Source organism: Ailuropoda melanoleuca, chromosome 9 (assembly GCF_002007445.2).
Source record: "Ailuropoda melanoleuca isolate Jingjing chromosome 9, ASM200744v2, whole genome shotgun sequence".
NCBI classification, from domain to species: domain Eukaryota; kingdom Metazoa; phylum Chordata; class Mammalia; order Carnivora; family Ursidae; genus Ailuropoda; species Ailuropoda melanoleuca.
The window spans coordinates 100,399,235-100,417,326 of NC_048226.1; the positions used below are offsets into that span (position 1 = coordinate 100,399,235).

At 51.6% G+C, this 18,092-nt stretch overlaps 1 protein-coding gene across 9 annotated transcripts in view; it reads right to left on the reverse strand.

Annotated features, from left to right (window-relative positions):
* TRAPPC9 (trafficking protein particle complex 9) overlaps positions 1 to 18,092 on the reverse strand; it is a 601,443-nt gene that overhangs the window by 427,374 nt on the left and 155,977 nt on the right. For all 9 annotated transcript variants that reach the window (XM_019801179.2, XM_034668653.1, XM_034668654.1 and 6 more), the window contains 3 exons: positions 13,743 to 13,888; positions 6,384 to 6,469; positions 2,119 to 2,245 (listed from right to left, as the gene is read on the reverse strand). In XM_019801179.2, coding sequence (XP_019656738.1) covers positions 2,119 to 2,245; positions 6,384 to 6,469; positions 13,743 to 13,888 — 359 coding nt within the window. The remainder of the gene's footprint in view (positions 1 to 2,118; positions 2,246 to 6,383; positions 6,470 to 13,742; positions 13,889 to 18,092) is intronic.

Consider the following 18,092-nt stretch of genomic DNA (forward strand, 5'->3'; position numbering starts at 1 on the left):
ACTTCCCGCCCCCAGCCTTGCCCACCTCCAGCCCATACTCCACAGAGCAGCCTGGGGGTCCCTCTGCACTGCCTGTCCCACCACATCTCTCCTCTAGTGAAATGCAGCCCCCGGGAGAAAGCCAGCATCCCTTAGTGCTTCTGGGTGTGGCCTTTGTCTACCTTCCCAGCCTTGTCACCACCACCCCTCTGCCTGGGACCAGTTCCTTGGAGCCACCCCCAGCTCTCCAACACTCCATGGGTCTCTGGACCACTTGTTCTTTGTGCCTGGAACCCCCCCCACTCCCCACCCCATTCATTTGGATAATTCCTAGTTGGCCTTCAAAGTTCAGGGTCCCTCAGTAGGAGGAAGTCCCTCTCGACCCACTCTCCCCTCTGGGTCACCTCTCCCCCACGTTCCTGCCAGTCGTGTGCTGGGCCCCTCTCAGCACTTGCTGCAACACATCCTAACCCAGCATGACGCCCCCCTCAACCACCACAGACATCACCCTTTCCCAGAACTGTCTCTTCTTTCAGTCACCAAGTATCTGCTGGAGACCCACCATACACCGCGGAGCGGCAAGACAGACAAGGCCAGCGAGCAACCGCCCTCAGTAGCAGAGCACCGCAGGAGTGCCGAGCAGGGCACCTGACCCAGCCCAGAGAAGCTGAGGACAGTCTCTGAGAGGAAAGGAAGTCTGAGCTAAGAACGGAGAGAAACACAGGAGCCGGCCAAGTCTGGAAGCGCACCAACAGAAGGAAAAGCACAGGCAAAGCTCAGAAAGCTGGGCGTGCTTCAGGACGGCAGGGAGCCTCGGAGAGGGACGAGTACCTCAGGAGGAAGGGAGGGGCACAAGGCCCGACAGGCCCGGATCACACAGGGAGAGCTCCAAAGCCACACTGAAGGAGTTGAGGCTTGATGGGGCAGGTGTGGACAAGGTGCTAGGACTTCAGTTAAGAGATGACACGGCCAGATGTGTCCTGCAGAAAGGCCACTTGGCAGCAGTAGGGAGAACAGACTCACGAGCCACCGAGACGATGCAGAATGACAAGCCCTGTTGCTTGTGTGACAAACACTGTAAGAGGGTCCCGTTCAGGCTCTGAGTGCCTGCAGGGGTGGACAAGAGCACTGAGGGCCCGGTCAGTAGTGTAGGGGTAGGCGTGGGGCTGGTGAGAGACGGCAGGGAGTGAGCACGACCTACAAAAGCCTGCTTTGGGTATCTGGCAGGGCGGTGACACCCTCACTGAGATTCAGGATTCAGGTCACAGGACAAGGGCAGCTGTTGGGTGGGCGGGCGCTCTCGTTGGGACACCTGGCAGTGAAGTGCCCATGAGGCAGCCAAGGGGCTGGCTGGTTAGTGGCTGACTATGCAGGTTCAGGAAAGGGGTCTGGATGGAACCACAGCCCTGAGAATCAGCAGCATAGGGATGGGCCCTGAAGCCGGAAAAGTCACTTAGAGACCTAGGTTGCCTAGAGGTAGCCCGCTGCAGGGGGAGGGGAGGAGAATAAGGGGGAAGGGGGAGGGAGAGGAGGGAAGGACAGAGCCTGGGCCTGAGGAATATCATGAAGGGGAGACCAGAAGAGGGGCCTCACAGAAACAGGAGGACAGTGCTCACAAGGGTGGGTGGGCTGAGCAGCGGAGGCAGACAGGACTGGGTTAGCCAGGAACTCGGAGACAGCGGTTCTGCTGGAGTGAAAAGGACTAACCGCAGGACGCAGAGGGTCAGATAACGAGCAGAGGGGAGGATGGTGGATTCTGCGCGCATACACGGCCCTCTGAACAGGTGTGGCCAAGAGGGGCGAGGAGGGCCAGGCGAGAGGAAGTCAGGGAGTCAGCAAGACCTGAATGCAGGGGGAGCCTGTGGGCATGTTTGCAGTCCTGCCGCCAGAAGAGGCCAGCAGGACAGGAGCAGAGGCCTGACACAGAGCAGGACCCCTCCTGCTGTAAGAAACGCTGTGGGCCGACTGTATGACTGTATTCCATGCACTCGAAGCCATTCATTTCCATGTCACGGCCCCATTATGTGTAAATCGGTTAAGACCAACACCGGGTGACCAGTGACAGGCCTCAGGGAAGGGAGGACAGGGGTTTAAACAGCAGTCCCACTCGACCTGAAATCAGAAAGCAAGTCTCCTTACCGTTCACAGTAATCGTTCCAGTCGTCTGTGGGACCCCAACAAGAGTCACTGGGTAGAGACCAGATTCGGCGGGAAGGGAGAGCGCCGCAGGGAGAGACTCAAACTCCACTCCACTGGTGAGAAGCCCCTAGAACAAGCAACAGCGGCATGAGACACACAGCGCAAACCACCACCACATCACTGGTCCCCAAGGCAGAGGGCATCTGCTAACGGCCAAATCCCAGGACCGCCAAGAGGAGGACAGCGATGCGTGGCCTCCATAAAGGTCCACAGAGAGCCACAGTGATGGCCAGAAGCGTGCTTACCACAAACAGCCTTGAAATGGAAAGCACTGTGGGAGTTTGAACAACTCCACCTTGGTGTTAGCCCTGCTGGCTGTATTTTTCAAATGTGCTTTTGTTGCTTAACCAAATTGGAATGTAAATGTAAAGAAAAAATAAAATATGTAAATATAAAGAAAAAATGAAGTATGGAAATATATCATCAATTAATATGCCTCAATGCATCTATAAATAATCAGTTCATTTCACTATGTGCCAGGCTATGTCCGACAGGGAACAAGACAAATTCCCTGGCTTCGAGAAGCTGCCCTATGACTGTAAACACTGCAGGATGTCCACGCTCAGCACTTCTCCTCAGCACTGTAACAGAGGTCCTACCCAGTACAACAGGCAAGAAACAGAATAAAGGCATGCAGACAGTAACGCACAAAAAACAGAACTGTAAACATAAAAACCTGATGGAATCTGAACTGGCAAGTGCATTTAGCAAAGTCACAATGTCAGCATAAAAAAAAGCAAAGGTATTTCTATCATCTGGCAATAACCAAAAAATATTAGAAAATAAAGTACACAAATACCATTCACCAAGAGATCAAAAGCATCCACTGCATGGGAACAGAGCAATGAATGACGTGTAAGACAGCCCCATGGAAATCTGCAGCCCGCTGCAGAGACACAGAGCCCGGACATGCACATAGGGGAGGCCCTGACTCCCTCCAGGGTTTGTCTTCGGCGGACCAGCCGCTTACGGAGCCCTGAACCTACTCCACACGCTACAGGACTAAGCAAGGAAGCCAGCGCCATGGTGCTGGGACCTGAGTCCTCACACTGGAGGAACGGACACGGGTGAAAAGGGCAAAGGCAAGAGAGGACCCTGCAGAGATGGGCTAGAGCTGGCGGCACCACGGTGAAGTAGGGCTTGTCCAGGTCTGCATGTGTATTGTGCACGCGTGTGTGTATGGGCACAGGCACGCATGCACCTATGCAGACTGTGCATGTAGGTTTATATGTAACTACATGTCTACGTGTACACGCATGCATGTTTCTCCTAACTGGGTCTACGGAAGCACCCAGAAGCAGGCGCTCTAGCAGCAATGAGCACACATGTGCCACATTCTGAGCAAAAGCACAAAATGATCTACGTGGAGGACAGAGGCGGTGGACAAGGGTGCAAGCACAGAAAGCACATAGATGGCTACTGTCTCCAGGCAAAATGTACTGGCATCTTATCTCTTCTTAAAGTAACGAAAGCAAATCTGACCAACCGGTAACAGTCACTAAATGTGGATGGTGGATATTAGGAGCACTTATTATCCCGTTAACATTTCACATGCTTGAAATATTTCATAATTTCATTTTTTAAATTCTGACCATGATTTGTGCGCTACCTTCTAGTGGCAATTTTTATTTTATTCTTTATTCTTCCTAACTTTTTATTAAAAAGCATATATTACTTTTAAACCAGATAAAAATGAAAGCTATTTTTGAAAGAGAGAGAGAGTGCAGGAAAGCAGGGATGGGGGGAGGCAGGGGGAGCAGGAGAGTCTGAAACAGGCCTGAGAGCCAAACCGTAAAGCTGGCAGTGTCTGGCATGACAGGAGGGAACAACACTCCTCCTGTCAACTTGCTCTCTGCGACCTCAGGACTGGAGGCCCGACATTCAGCTGAGTTTCTCAGAGCTCAAATGAATTCTGGACCCCATGCCTCATGCTAAGAGCCTAACCATCATCTTAAACACCCACCCGTCTACCTGGTGAGCTCCTACTCATCCTTGTCTTCTCAGCTGGGCCCTTGTCTCCCCGGAAGCCTTCCCTGACTCCCCACGTGGGCCCTGAAGCACCTCGTGCACCCACAGCACTGACCACGACAGGGACTAGGCCCTCCAAGTGCCCTGCCCACAGCCGGATCCATGGCATGAGCACTCAGCAAGGTATCTTCACAAAAACTCAGCCCTCACCCTAAACATGAGTGCAACACTCACGAGGAAAACATGAACGATCTCAAAACCGTCCTTTCCAAGTTTCTGAAAAAGTCACAAAACAATACCATATGCTAATATGTAGTATTAATAACAACATATAGTACGAACCAAGTAGCACTATGCAGGTACTCGGCAGTGGTACACAGCAATGCACGGTGCTAGGTAATAACCCACAGTACCCTGCAGCAGTACACAACAATGCACGGTACTAGGTAATAACGCACAGTACCCGGCAGCAGTACACAACAACACACAGTACTAGGTAATAACCCACAGTACCCGGCAGTGGTACATAACAACACACGGTACTAGGTAATAACCCACAGTACCCGGCAGTGGTACATAACAACATATGGTACTAGGTAATAACCCACAGTGCCCGGCAGTGGTACATAACAATGCACGGTACTAGGTAATAACACACAGTACCCGGCAGTGGTACATAACAATGCACGGTACTAGGTAATAACACACAGTACCTGGCAGTGGTACATAACAATGCACGGTACTAGGTAATAACCCACAGTACCCGGCAGTGGTACATAACAATGCACGGTACTAGGTAATAACCCACAGTGCCCGGCAGTGGTACATAACAACACACGGTACTAGGTAATAACACACAGTACCCGGCAGTGGTACATAACAATGCACAGTACTAGGTAATAACCCACAGTGCCCGGCAGCAGTACCCAACAATGCACGGTACTAGGTAATAACCCACAGTGCCCGGCAGTGGTACATAACAATGCACGGTACTAGGTAATAACACACAGTACCCGGCAGTGGTACATAACAATGCACGGTACTAGGTAATAACCCACAGTGCCCGGCAGTGGTACATAACAATGCATGGTACTAGGTAATAACCCACAGTGCCAGGCAGTGGTACATAACAATGCACAGTACTAGGTAATAACCCACAGTGCCCGGCAGTGGTACATAACAATGCACGGTACTAGGTAATAACCCACAGTGCCCAGCAGTGGTACATAGCAATGCACAGTACTAGGTAATAACCCACAGTACCCAGAAGTGGTACATAACAATGCATGGTACTAGGTAATAACGCACAGTGCCCGGCAGCGCTACACAACAACGCACAGTGCTAGGTAAAAACGCACAGTACCCAGCAGCGGTACGTAATAATAAGCACAGAGAAGACCTGAGAAATGGGACCTGGCATGACAGGTGGGTGGCTCTGGTCCGGAAACACCAGAACTAGTCTGGAGAGTACACATCTCCTTCCCACTGACTATGGAATTAGGTAAGTGGCTCCAAGGGACTCCACTACAAAGTGAGGCTTTAAATGCCCTACACAAAACACAGAAACAGAATAATGGATTTCAAACCTGAATGAAAGTTCCCATTGGTGGTGCGATGGTCTACTCTACAGACCTTGCTCTTCCCTCAGGCCTTGATCGTCTTATCTCTTGCAGCAATAACGCAAGGCTGATACCGAGTAGTCAAAAGAACATACCCTTTGTAACCTGGGCTAATCTCATGTAAATTTTGACATGATTATTTCAATTCTCACATCCAGTCAACTACACTTCACGTGTGTTCAAATCAGAGTGTCTGTTCACTGACTCAAACATTGAGCACCGAGCACTAAAGACACAAGAATGACAAGATATGGTCTTCCTTCACAGAAACCTTATAATCGTTGCCAAAACAAATATAAAAACAGACATATAGGGGCACCTGGGGGGCTCAGCTGGGGCGCCTGGGTGGCTCAATCATTCAGCGTCTCCCTTCGGCTCAGGGAGTGATCCCAGGGTCCTGGGATCCAGTCCCACATCAGGCTCCTTGCTCCACTGGGAGCCTGCTTCTTCCCTCTCCCACTCCCCCTGCTTGTGTTCCCTCTCTCGTTGGCTGTCTCTCTCTCTATCAAATAAATAAATAAAATTTTTTAAAAAACAGACATATATCAGAGAATGTGTGCCTCAAATACTAAGTGAAAAGCTTAGTTTCATGCTAAGTTGCTGACTGGTGATACATACCATGTTTTCAACTCGGAGTTCAAATGGCATTGGGTTGTATACCATCAGCTGAACTTCACACACGTCTCCTTGAACCCACTGGAAATCTAGAAATGCACACACAAAAGCATTGATGTATTAGTTAGTGTTTCTGCATATTTCACATGGTTTCAGATTACTCTCTGGCAATTCATTTTTCCAGTGAAACGGTGGGCATTATGATCATCTTTAGATGAAAATTCGAAGCTAGTGTAACTGTAGCCTTCTCTAAAACAAAGTAAGTCATCACTGCCACTTAGATGCCTTGTAATGGATGTTTCTTGCCAACTTTAGTGGGCTGAATTCATGCTGGTGTGTCAAATGCAACTTTACAAAACTGACATCAACCCAGACAGCACCGTTCCTGGTACGGACCCGTAAGTCACACAGACCTTCACTGGTCCAGAGGCTGGTACTTTAGGAAGACAGTGCTTCAGTCAACTTCAAAGGGCATACAGAATGACTCCCCTGTCCCCTCCCTGAGAATGTGAGAGAAGATGGTGGCATCTCCTCCCGGGTCACTCCCAAGTCACCTGCAGTCCAACACCTATCGGAGGCAGAATTCTGAGATGAACCCCAAGACCCCTGGCCCTCCTACAGATGCCCTGTATAATCCTCTCCCCAAGTGTGAATATGGTGATCAGGTTATGTTCTATAACAAAAGTGAGGGGATTTTGCATAAAGGTCCCCAATCACCTGGCTTTGAGTTAATCGATAGGAGATCGTTGGGGGGGGGAACTCATCTAATCAGGTGGGCCCTTAAAAGGGGCCACACTCCTCCTGAGTGAAAAGATTCAAAGCGTGAGTGGGTGTATGGAGGAGGCCATAGTGGCAAGGATTGGAGAGGGTCTCCATGAGCTGGGAGGGTCCTGGCTGACAGTCAGCAAGAGAGCAGGGGCCTCAGGCGTAGAACCACAGGAAATGAATGAAGAACAACTTGAGGGAACCTGACCCAGATCCTTCCCTAGTCAAGCCTGCAGATGAGGACACGGCCCCAGCTGACCCTGAATTTCAGCCTGTGAGACCCTGAGCAGCTAACACATGCTGGACTCCTGACCCAAAGAAACAGTGAGAAAATAAGCCTGTGTTGTTTTAAGCTGCTAAGCTTGTAGTAATTTGTTACAAAGCAAGAGAAAACTAAAGCAGTGCCCACCTCCATTTCCACGGCCCTCTACTTACTTAAAGACACCCTGTTAGGCAAATCACAAGGAATTTCAAAATCAATTAACATGTGTTGGGCACTTTCGAGACGTTTATCTCATTACTCTTCATCACCACCTCGAGAGACAGGTATCATAATCCCCACTGTTACAGGGTGCACACTCAAGGTCCAAACGAGTTAATACATGTGACTGGCAATCACAGAGCTAGTAAGTGGGGCCACAGGGACTCACACCCAGGACTGTGAACTCAAGAGAGGTATCTGGAACGGACACTGGTGTCAGAGGGTTTTTCGGCGTAGATACAGAGTAGTAATCAGTAGATTCTGATAAGGATTCTTCAGTTTTCATAAAGACACCACCACACACACTTTGCACCAGGCCGCCTACACAGGGACCTAGACTGGCTATGCCACACCTGTCACGTGCGGCCCACAGCTGGCACCCTCACACCGCCTGAAATAAGGGAACAGTCCAGCGGGTGAGCTCATTTTAAAAGTGCCTGCACAACCATGTGCTCACTGGAGCCTGCCATCAAAGCAGTGAAGTGGACAGCAGAGCAAGGACATCCCCATTCACAAAGAACAGGCGCTGACGGGCTGAACGGCCCGCCCTCCTGTGGCCTTGACCAACGAGGCAGCTGACAGCCAGATTCGTGGCTGCCAGGCTCCAAGGCCTGTGCTCCCCTTCCCGAGCTGCTCTGCTACTGCTGGCTCCAGAAACCCAGGTCTCCCCCTCCTGCCCCGCCCTCCTTACAGAGCTTCCGGGACCCTCAGGCAGGAGAAACCCCCAGGGCAGGCTCACAGACCATTCTCTAGAGCACACGGTACATCTGCCTGGCCCTTCAGCAGCATTCCTGAGCCCACACTGCCTCCAGCAGCAGCCCCCCGCCCCCTTAGAACAACCAAAGCAAACATGCCTTGTTTTAACAGGCGGCTCTGCCTGGCAGCTAAGGAACTATTTGTTTTCTCTGTCATGGTCAAAAAAGTCATTATTTAAAAAATCATTTTCCTGGGGTTCTGAAAGGACCCATTTATACTTGCATGGTCCTACTCTACTGAAGGTAAATCTAAGAAAAATCACTGATTACATCACTGATCACCTGATTATTTTTGTCTGAAAGAAGACCCTCTCCTCTCCAAGCCTCAGTGTGTCAGAGCACACGGTGGAGGCCCTTCCTCTAGATTCTATCCCAGAAACCAGAAAGGAGCAGCAGTGGGTGACTGTTCAACACCCGCCCAGCATCGGGCCCTCCCCACTCAGAGCCACACCATACTCTTTCTACAACATCGGAGGGACCTGCCTGGTAGGAAGCACCCCTTATTTCTCGCTGCATCCCCAGCACCTAGGACAGTGCACACAACTGCTCTTCAGAACCTTCTCTCCACAGCTGCCAGGTCCTCTAGGAATAGGACCTCACCTGACCCTCAGAAGAACTCTCTGAGTTAGTGTCTCTTGTCCTCTCCTGCATGGGCAAGCAGGATCCTGTCTGAGATGGCAAGTGGGAGGCTGCAGGGCCAGGCTGTAGCCCACAGCCTGTGCAGGCCATCTTGACCTCGACACTAACCTCGACCTCGGCACTGAGCCTGGCCATGCCACAAAGTCCTAGCACAAATGACAGGAAACCCTTCGCCCCCCGTGCCCGAGCTCAGGGCCTGCACCACACTCACTTGGGCGCAGAGCTGAACTGGGACACTGGCAACACTGGCAACATGGAACAGAAAGACGAGTAAATTACTGCAAGTTAGAGTGCAGACAGTCTCGAAGACTGCCCCCAGGGGTTTCTTCTCAAACACTCCACGCCCCCTGCTGCGGTGATAACTCCCCCAGTTACACACAAAGACTCATTTATCGAGATTGGAATTTTAGGTTAAAGATACGTGATTCTGCAAACCTCTAGGCAGGTCTTTGCTGATGAGATACTGCGGAAAACATATTAGAAGCCACAGAATATAAATTACATTTTCCTACCCGTGGGTATTCAACAAATAACATGCATTTTGGCTGAGGCTTCTATTATATTTCAGAAAAAATCTTGCATCACCCACTGCATTTATCCTCAGCCCCGGCGAGCAGGCGCTTCTCCCCGCGATGAGAAGCCACATGACAAAGAAAGAAACCCCTGAGCTTTGAGTCATAACCTCCCTCGGCTGGAGACTGAGCCGTGCACTTACTAGCTGTCGACCTCGGGCAGGTCATTTATATTCGCTCAGTCTTAATTTTCTCCTTTGTCACCTGGGGACCTAATGCCTGGAGGATCACGCAGTTATGCAAATCACCGCAACAAGTGCAGGGTATTACTTTATAAAAAGAAGCCTCAACAATTTAAGATTGGAGAGGAAAAAACAAAGAGGCAGGACTGGCTCTAGCGGGGATGGGGGGGGGGTTGGAGCTGCAGCCACACGCCCAGGCTGGGGGGGGTGGGTAATGCTCTGCTGTCACAGGCTCCAAAGTCTTCATAATTTCTGAAAAGGGGCCCCACAAATCATGTAGCTGGTCCTGAGAAGGAGTCTCAAACCTCCAGTCTCCCAAGTAACCTCCGGAAGTTTCTCTAAACAAAATGGGTGAAAGTTCCCTAAAAATACTCTTTAGGGGAGAAAGCTTATGACCAACCCCAATGAGACAGAAAGAGTAGCCAGAAGCTCCCAGATGGCCCAAAGGAAGTAAGCTTCAACTTGATGATGAGTCTAGGTCTGCCCAGAGAGGGATTTGCCCACCATCAAGAGCCAGTATGACAGAGATTAGACCCGGACCCGAGTCTTCCGCCTCCGAAGAGGTCAAAGGAGGGTTCCCACAGGAAGACAGGCCTCGCCGGCGGGTACGTCCACAGCAGTGGGTCCAGGAGCCCCCTAGCCCTTCCCGGTCTACCACGATGCCCACCCAGCTTCCCTGTTTCCAGTCCTCTCAAGCCTATCCTCCAAGCAGAGGCCCCGGGGGCAAAAGGGTGAGCATCTCAAAATCAACAGACTAAAACCAGAATGTCAAAGACAAACTTGCACTACAAACGCCTGCCTGGGCGGGCCTCTCTCCCCGAACAACCAGGAGACACTTGCACTAGCTGGTCCCTCATTCACGTTAATGAACATTTACTGGCCATTACTGGCACCTTACCAGATGCTGGCCCCTGCTCGACCACAGAGATGGAGCCACCGCCACGACCACCCCAGCCAAGGCTGCCACAGCTGCCATCACCAACGCAAGCAGAGCCACATCGCGTGGCACCGCCACCACCACCACCACCGGGGAGGCCTCCAGGAGCAGAATGGCTCTGCCTTCCTGCACCTTCTCCCCACATGAGGACGTCCATGGCCGACCCAACAGCATCTGGCTGGCAGGGAGGCGGGGAAATGTCATCTTCAGGCCAGTAGCTCCAGCAGCACAGTGGGAACAGCAGGCGGGGTCAGAGGACCGAGCAGCAGTATCTGGCCACTGGTAAACATCTGTGTGGACTGGTTTTTGTACCCTTACAACACCTGGCCCACAGCAGGGGGAATTCATGCCTGTGTGACGGAAGCAAGGGCACACGGGCAAAATCGTTTCCCAGAACACAAATGGAAAACATTCCAACATTGTCAGGGAAAGCTCAACTCTCATCATCTAAAATATACTAAATACATTTAAAGTCAAGGAAAGGCAAGGGTTCCACACCGCAGAAGAGGGTGTTTTTCTCCACTTCAGCCCATCTTTATTTAATGGCACTAATTAGAACTAGCCATTATTTTATTTACAGGTCCACTTACTTGTACTTACTACTGCTTGAAAGTACTACTGAATACTTCCCTCCAATTTCTACCTACACCTCATGACAGCAGGGACCATGACTGCCTTGTGACCATTAGAACCACGGGGACATGGATGCCTGGCACAGAGGAGAAACTCGAGGAGAGTTTACTGCTGGATGAAAGACTGAGCCAATGGAGACACACAGACGTGCACACACGCACAGATACACGTGCACGTACGGACACGCACAGATACGCACGCGTGCACACACACAGAGACACATGCATGCATGGATTCTATAGCATAGTATGCTACACGCTTGGGGCTCCTAATTTCAGAAACTTAACAGAATTTACAATCTGATGCTATCTTTCAAGGACATGTTCCCATATTTCTTCCTCTATTGTCTTCTTGTTTTAAACAATGAGCAACCGGAGGCCCCAAGCCATACCTTGCTTCTCGAGAGACAACATCACCATCAAGGGAGGCTCAGGGCACCTTCCCAAGTTGGAGGTGTCCCTGCTCCAGCCGGGCCAGTGCTTACCACTCGTCCAAGCTCAGCAGGTAAGCCAGCAGGTCCTGCTAGGGACAGCTCTACAGTTTTAGACAACTTGACCTACGTCTCATCTTGACATCCCACTCGGCGTCTGTTTCTGCCCTGCCTGCTGCCTACATGCACAGGGCAGGGACTGTGTGCTGGGTTTCACTCGGGCCCCTGCCACATGTGCTCTGCACACTGGAGAAAACCATACTTCCTCCGAGAACACTGGGAGAACTAAATGAGCTGAACTGTGACACCCTCGGATACAGCACCGTGTGAATAAAGAAATGCTTGCCATTACAAGAGAGCGCTCTTACCCCAGTCATGCCCTCTGTCCTAGGAACACCCTCCTCTCTAAGGAAACACTTTGTTTTTAAGGTGTTCAGATAACTTACTAATTGTAAATAAGGTTTATTATGAGACGCTTCCAGATGCTAAGGATTCTAGTGCTGGTATTAATGTAGGAACTCTTCGCTGAGACCACACGACGTGCATAACTCTCACGCCGTCCATCTGGACCTGAGCCGCATGGTGCCGGTGAACAAGCACAAAATGCATCATGAGCCAAGGCCTGCTCCGAGTTCTTCAGCAAGTCATTTGAACTCCCTGAATCTCAGTTTCCTTATCTGTAAAATGGGGTTCATAATATCTGCCCCTTCCTTCCCGCATCTGAGCAACACCCTTCTAGCAGCTGTCGGTACGGCAGCGAGCGAATGGAGGGAGGGGAAACAGAAACAGATGAACACGGGTGTAAGTACTATGGAGAGAACGGGACCCCGAAGGCAGAGTGCTGGGAGGGGCATCCTCTCTGGGGATGGCACGGGGATGAGCCCGGGCAGAGGGCACAGCCAGTGCCAGGACCGTTCTGTTACAAGAACAGCAAGGAGCCGCGCAGCTGGGTCTGAGGAGCAGGGGTAGGTAAGAGAAGCAGGAGGAGAACAGAGAGGCAGGTAGAGTGCTGCACGGCAGGCCAGGCCACGAGGGCCACGGTCCCTGCTGTGGGGTGGGCGGTACCGCCGGTGAGGAAGGCACCTATACCCTGGGAAGAAGGGCCTCCTGAAGTCAGGCTGCCTTTTTGCTACATTCAGGGTGCGGTGATTACAAGTGGAAATAAAACAGGAGAAGAAAGCACTGCACTTCAAAAGCAGAGAGCAAAAGCTTCTCTGGTCTCGGCAAGCACCCGCCAGGGACGGGCCTCTCAACCCTTTCGCTTCGACACTGCGACACTAGGCTCATGTCTGGCAGTGATCAGCACCATTACCCAAAATGTCAGGGGCCCAAGGAAGGGGGAGCTGGCAAAAAACGAGGCTCGCTGCTGGGCCAGGCTTCAGGAAGGACAGAGAGGGTGGCGCATGAGCCCTGGGTCTGCTGCCAGGGAGGAGGGGAGCAGGCAGGGCTGGGACCCAGCGGGGAGCCTGGCACACAGAAAAGCACATTAGAGACTCAAGAATGCGTGCTGGCTCCTGCTCTTCACCGAAACACGGCTCCACCTGTCCCTGCTGAGCCGCCAGACCCCTCAGAACTGGCATCCTCAGCCCCCAGGCAAACAAGGCCAGGGCTGCAAGGGCTTAACAGAGAACGTCATGCTCTGTCCCCATCGCCCAGGCAGGTCTGAGCGCAAGTCACCCCCCGATCTCAGATGACCCCGAAGTCACTTTGGGCTCTGATGATCCCTCTCCTGTTATCTGCTACAGTCCTGATAACAGATCTTCCAGTTTCTAGAACTTCCACAAAACTCACCTTTGACGAAACTGATTTTAAAAAATCAGATCTAGGGCCAGAGTTCTGACAATGGCAGCAGACCGCATAAACTGAGACGGAGCCTATGCAGACACGCATGAGCGAAGCGGAATCTAGAAAAGCCGCTGGAGGCCGTGCGGCAGGGCACAGCCAGAAAGCCAGGAGCAACGTGCCTACCTATTTTCTTGTTCCGCTCTTCTCCACGGTTGTGCGCGATAATTGGTGAGTAGATGAACGGGCTCTTGGTCGACACATTCTGACCCAGCAAGCTTTTCATTTTCTGTGGCCGGAGGCTGGCAGGAAGGTTCAACAGCTTCACACGCCTAGTGTTTCAAATGGGACAGAAATACTTCAGCCGCCTTGTTAGCTCAGTTTCAACGTAAATACCACCAAATACCATGTGTCAGAAAAACAGTACACCCCAGAGCAGAGGTTAAAGCACTCCGGCTCGGCAGGACAGGGCAGAAGATCACCGCACATGGTCACTGAGGACCATCCCGGGCAGCAGCCGCTCCCCCCACTGGCTCCAGTAGCCGCAAGGACCAGGCTGAAACCTGCACCGCACTGCTTGCCAGCTGTACGCCAGGGACGAGTGCCTTGCCATCTTCCACACTCGGGCTGCTTGTCTACAGTCCTCCCTCACACGCTACTGCGAGGGTTCGCATCAGGGCTCGGGACCTACCACTCGGTGAGGCCGGGTCTCTTCTCCCGCTGCCTGCCTCCCTCCTGGCAGGTGCGCCCCCAGCACACAGGAGAGCAGGGGACTGTAAGGGTCAAGGGGACCGCAACGGTCAAGGAGGTAACAGCACCATGCACTTCACTGAAGAGCAAGGCTGACCCCCATCAGCACAGCCTGTACCTTACGCTGCTCTCCCAGCCGTACACGTGAACTCACTGCCACTCACACTCGATCGGCCAGCTCCTGTTCATTCGGGATTTACCAATCTGCACAGCCTGAGCACACCCAGGCCCCTGCTCACCACCTCGTATGTGTCGTCTCAATGAAACATGCCAACCACCCTCCTAGCCTGGTTTCTATTACTAATGCCTCCACATCATCAATCAGGAAACTGACCCCACAGAGACCATAATTGCCCGAGTCGCAAGGCTGGAAGCTGGTGACAGCAGGAGACACCACGCTCTTAAATCTGTGACCCCCTCCCATGACCAGCTAGGCCAACAGGGTTAGGATCTGGAATGTTCCAAGGCAGGGACACGGGATGGCCCGGCAGTGACCCTGCCAGCGCTCCTGCCCTGTGTGTCTGTACCTTCCTCGCAGGAAGGTCAGGCCAGCGGGTTGTGAGGGAGTCATGCATGTCCCCCTGGAACTGAGCCCTTTGCTTTTCATTTCATTTTCCTTTCAGCTCCTTTATAGGATGCCTTTTTTCACTTTTTTTTTAAAGATTTTTTTTTTAAGTAATCTTACACCCAACGTGGGGCTCAAACTCACAACCTCCAGATCAAGAGCCACTGCTCTGCCACCTGAGCCAGCCAGGTGCCCCTTTTCATATATCTTTGATCCATTCATCTGTTGCTGGGCATTGGGTTGTTTCCATGTCTTGGCCATCGTGAATGATGCTGTGATAAATATGGGGGTGCAGACATCTCCTCGAGACCCAGTTTTCTTTGCCTTTGGATACATACCAAGAAGTAGGATTGCTGGATCATGGGACAGGTCTATTGTTAATGTTCTGAGGAAACTCCACAGTGGTCGGACTGCTCTGACTCCTACCTGCACTGCACGAGGTCCCCTTCCTCCTCCCCCCGTCTTCCTGATGACACCAACGTAACAGGTGGTGGTTTCTACGTGCACCTCCCTGATGGTGAGCGAAGCTCAGTGTCTGTATGGTACCTACACACAACGGGATGTTACGCAGCCACGAGACAAAGCCCTTTGAAGCAGTGGGCCAGCCTCCAGCTCTCTCTCCTCCACTCCGGAGGAATCCCGGAGGCCAGATTTGGCAAGTGGGGCAAAGACGGATGCAGACTCTGGAACACTAAGTAGCCCAGGAGTCACCTGCCCTGGAAAACTGCCCAACTTGCACTGAGTTTCATGTGAGTGAGACATAAACCGTTGTTGTAAGGATTAATCTTTCTCAGATTCCGGGGTTAGTATTCCTGCCACAGCACAGGCTAACCTATACTGGCCAACAAAGACCCCCTTAGAGTCCACAAATCACTGCTTCTCAGCTGGAAGGGATCTCCGATACCTGGTGCAATCCTGTCCTATGCACATATACCCCTATGGCACTCAGCAATCACTCACAACTCCCCACATCCCCTCCTGGGACCGTCACTGACGGCCATACACATGACTCCTGTCCATTTCCCACAATGACCCAAGGGAGCACACAGTGCTTACAAACCAAAGTCCTCAAAGCCAAGGACCATGTCTTGTACATCTGCCCTGACCCCCTGTCTTTGCATGCACCATTCTACTGCACTTTATTCAAACAGGATCACACATCACTTAACATTTCTTACCTGTTTCAGTTTAGCTGTGAGCTCTCCAGGACAGGGGCACCCGGGTACCCACTGCCTGGTACGATACTTCCACAGGTGGCTCAGTAAATACTGAACGGATAAACTCCTCAAATTTGAATTTTTTGTTTCTATTTTTTTAAAGATTTTATTTATTTATTTGAGAGAAAGAGAGGAAGAGACAGTACAAGCAGGGTGAGTGGGAGAGAGGGAAGCAGACTCCCCCCTGAGCAGGGAGCCCGACTTGGGGCTCAATCCCAGGACCCTGGGATCCTGACCCAAGCCAAAGGTGGACACTTAACCGACTGAGCCACCCAGATGCACCCCCCCCTGAATTTTTTTAAAAGATTTATTCATTTACTTGAAAGAGAGCACACTCCAGTGGAGGGAGGAGCAAAGGGAGAGAGAATCCCAGACTCCCTGTTGAGCACGGAGCCTGATGCGGGGCTCAATCTTACAACCCTGAGATCACAACCCTGAGCCAAAATCAAGAGCCAGATGCTCAACCAACTGAGCCACCCAGGCACCTCCAGAAGTTGAATTTCTAGCTCAGCTTCCAAATCATTCAAAATCATAAACTCAAGCCTAAGCAGTTCATTACTAACAGCTGCAAACCCTAGCTGTTTGCAAGCATGCAAAAAATCCCTGTGCACTGCACTGGGACCAAGATGAGCGAACCGTAAAGCCGGCCGAGACGGCATGCCTGGTGTGGGCCTCAGGTCCACGCACACCCAGCCCAGAGGCACTCCCTGCAGGTAATTCTCAGTCTGCCGGAGAAGTGCGCACACCCTGACTACCATCTAAAGGACCTACCTGCTACACAACCAGCACAGACTAGTTCATCGCCCTGCACCTCAACCTTTCCACCTATAAAGCAGGAAAAACACCAGCTACCCGGTAATGCCGTGGGGGAAGAGGACACCTCCTTCCCCTCGTTCCATGCTGCCGTGAGAAGGGACGTCCTCAGAGGAATAGTCCTGACCTCGCTGTGCACCCCCTCACTCCTCCTAAGGGCGGGGGCCAACGTGGAAGGACAACCAGGGTGTGCAATGCTCAACCCCTTCTCTTGAGGCCCACCTGCCCACAGGGGGCACATTCTGCCATGCTGTCCATGCAGACAGAAATGGTCTGGCCCTCCAAAAGAGGCATAGAGTCACCCAGCTCTGCTAGACACTGGGGTAACATCATTTGGCCAACCTGAGCCATGCTGTTCACCGGCTCTTCCATCTGTCTGAGACAGGCCTTTGTTCCTATCAATTCCAAACTCAGGCAAAGAAGGAGGAGTATCTGACGCAGTACGTTCGACCTGTAGCAGGCTACTCTACGGATGAAGCAAGCTAATACACGTAGAGCACCTGTAACGGTGCCTCACACAGAGCAGGCTGCAGAAGCCTTTCTCTTCCCCTCCTTAAAACACACTTGTCTACAAACAGACAGCAAAGCCCCTGGTGCCAAAACTCCAGCTCTGGACTGGAGCAAAGAAACTGAGTTTTGGTCCCAACCCCGCTGCGAGCAGGCTGCTGAGCCTTGGACCAGGCACAGCCTATCTGAGTCTTAGAGTTCATTCATGTGTAAAACGAGTCTGTTTTCTTGCAACACAAATAGGTTTCTGTGACATGCCACCGTCACCACCTAAAAATGAGATGTCATCTGTGATTCTACGGGACTCATCTATACCAGCACAGAAATCCCAGATCACATAAACGGCTTTTAAAACACACAAAGGAATTCTAAGGACATGGTCAGACAGAAAAGTAACCTAACAGCGGCTACAAGGTTCACGCATGACTCGAAACTTAGCATCAAGTATCTTTTTATAAGATGTATCCTGTGGAAAATCACTCAAGGCATTTGACTTACAGGACACACCGCTCCTTTAGCATGAATCCCTGCAGAACCAGTAACGCTACAATTAGTCTATGAAGCTGCCAACAGGAAAGCAGAGTTCCAAGGGTCAAATGTCCAAAACAGGGCTTGTATGTAGATATTCCATTCGGAAACGGACGCCGTGTCAAAGTCCGGCTGTGCTCGGCTCACTGTGGCTGA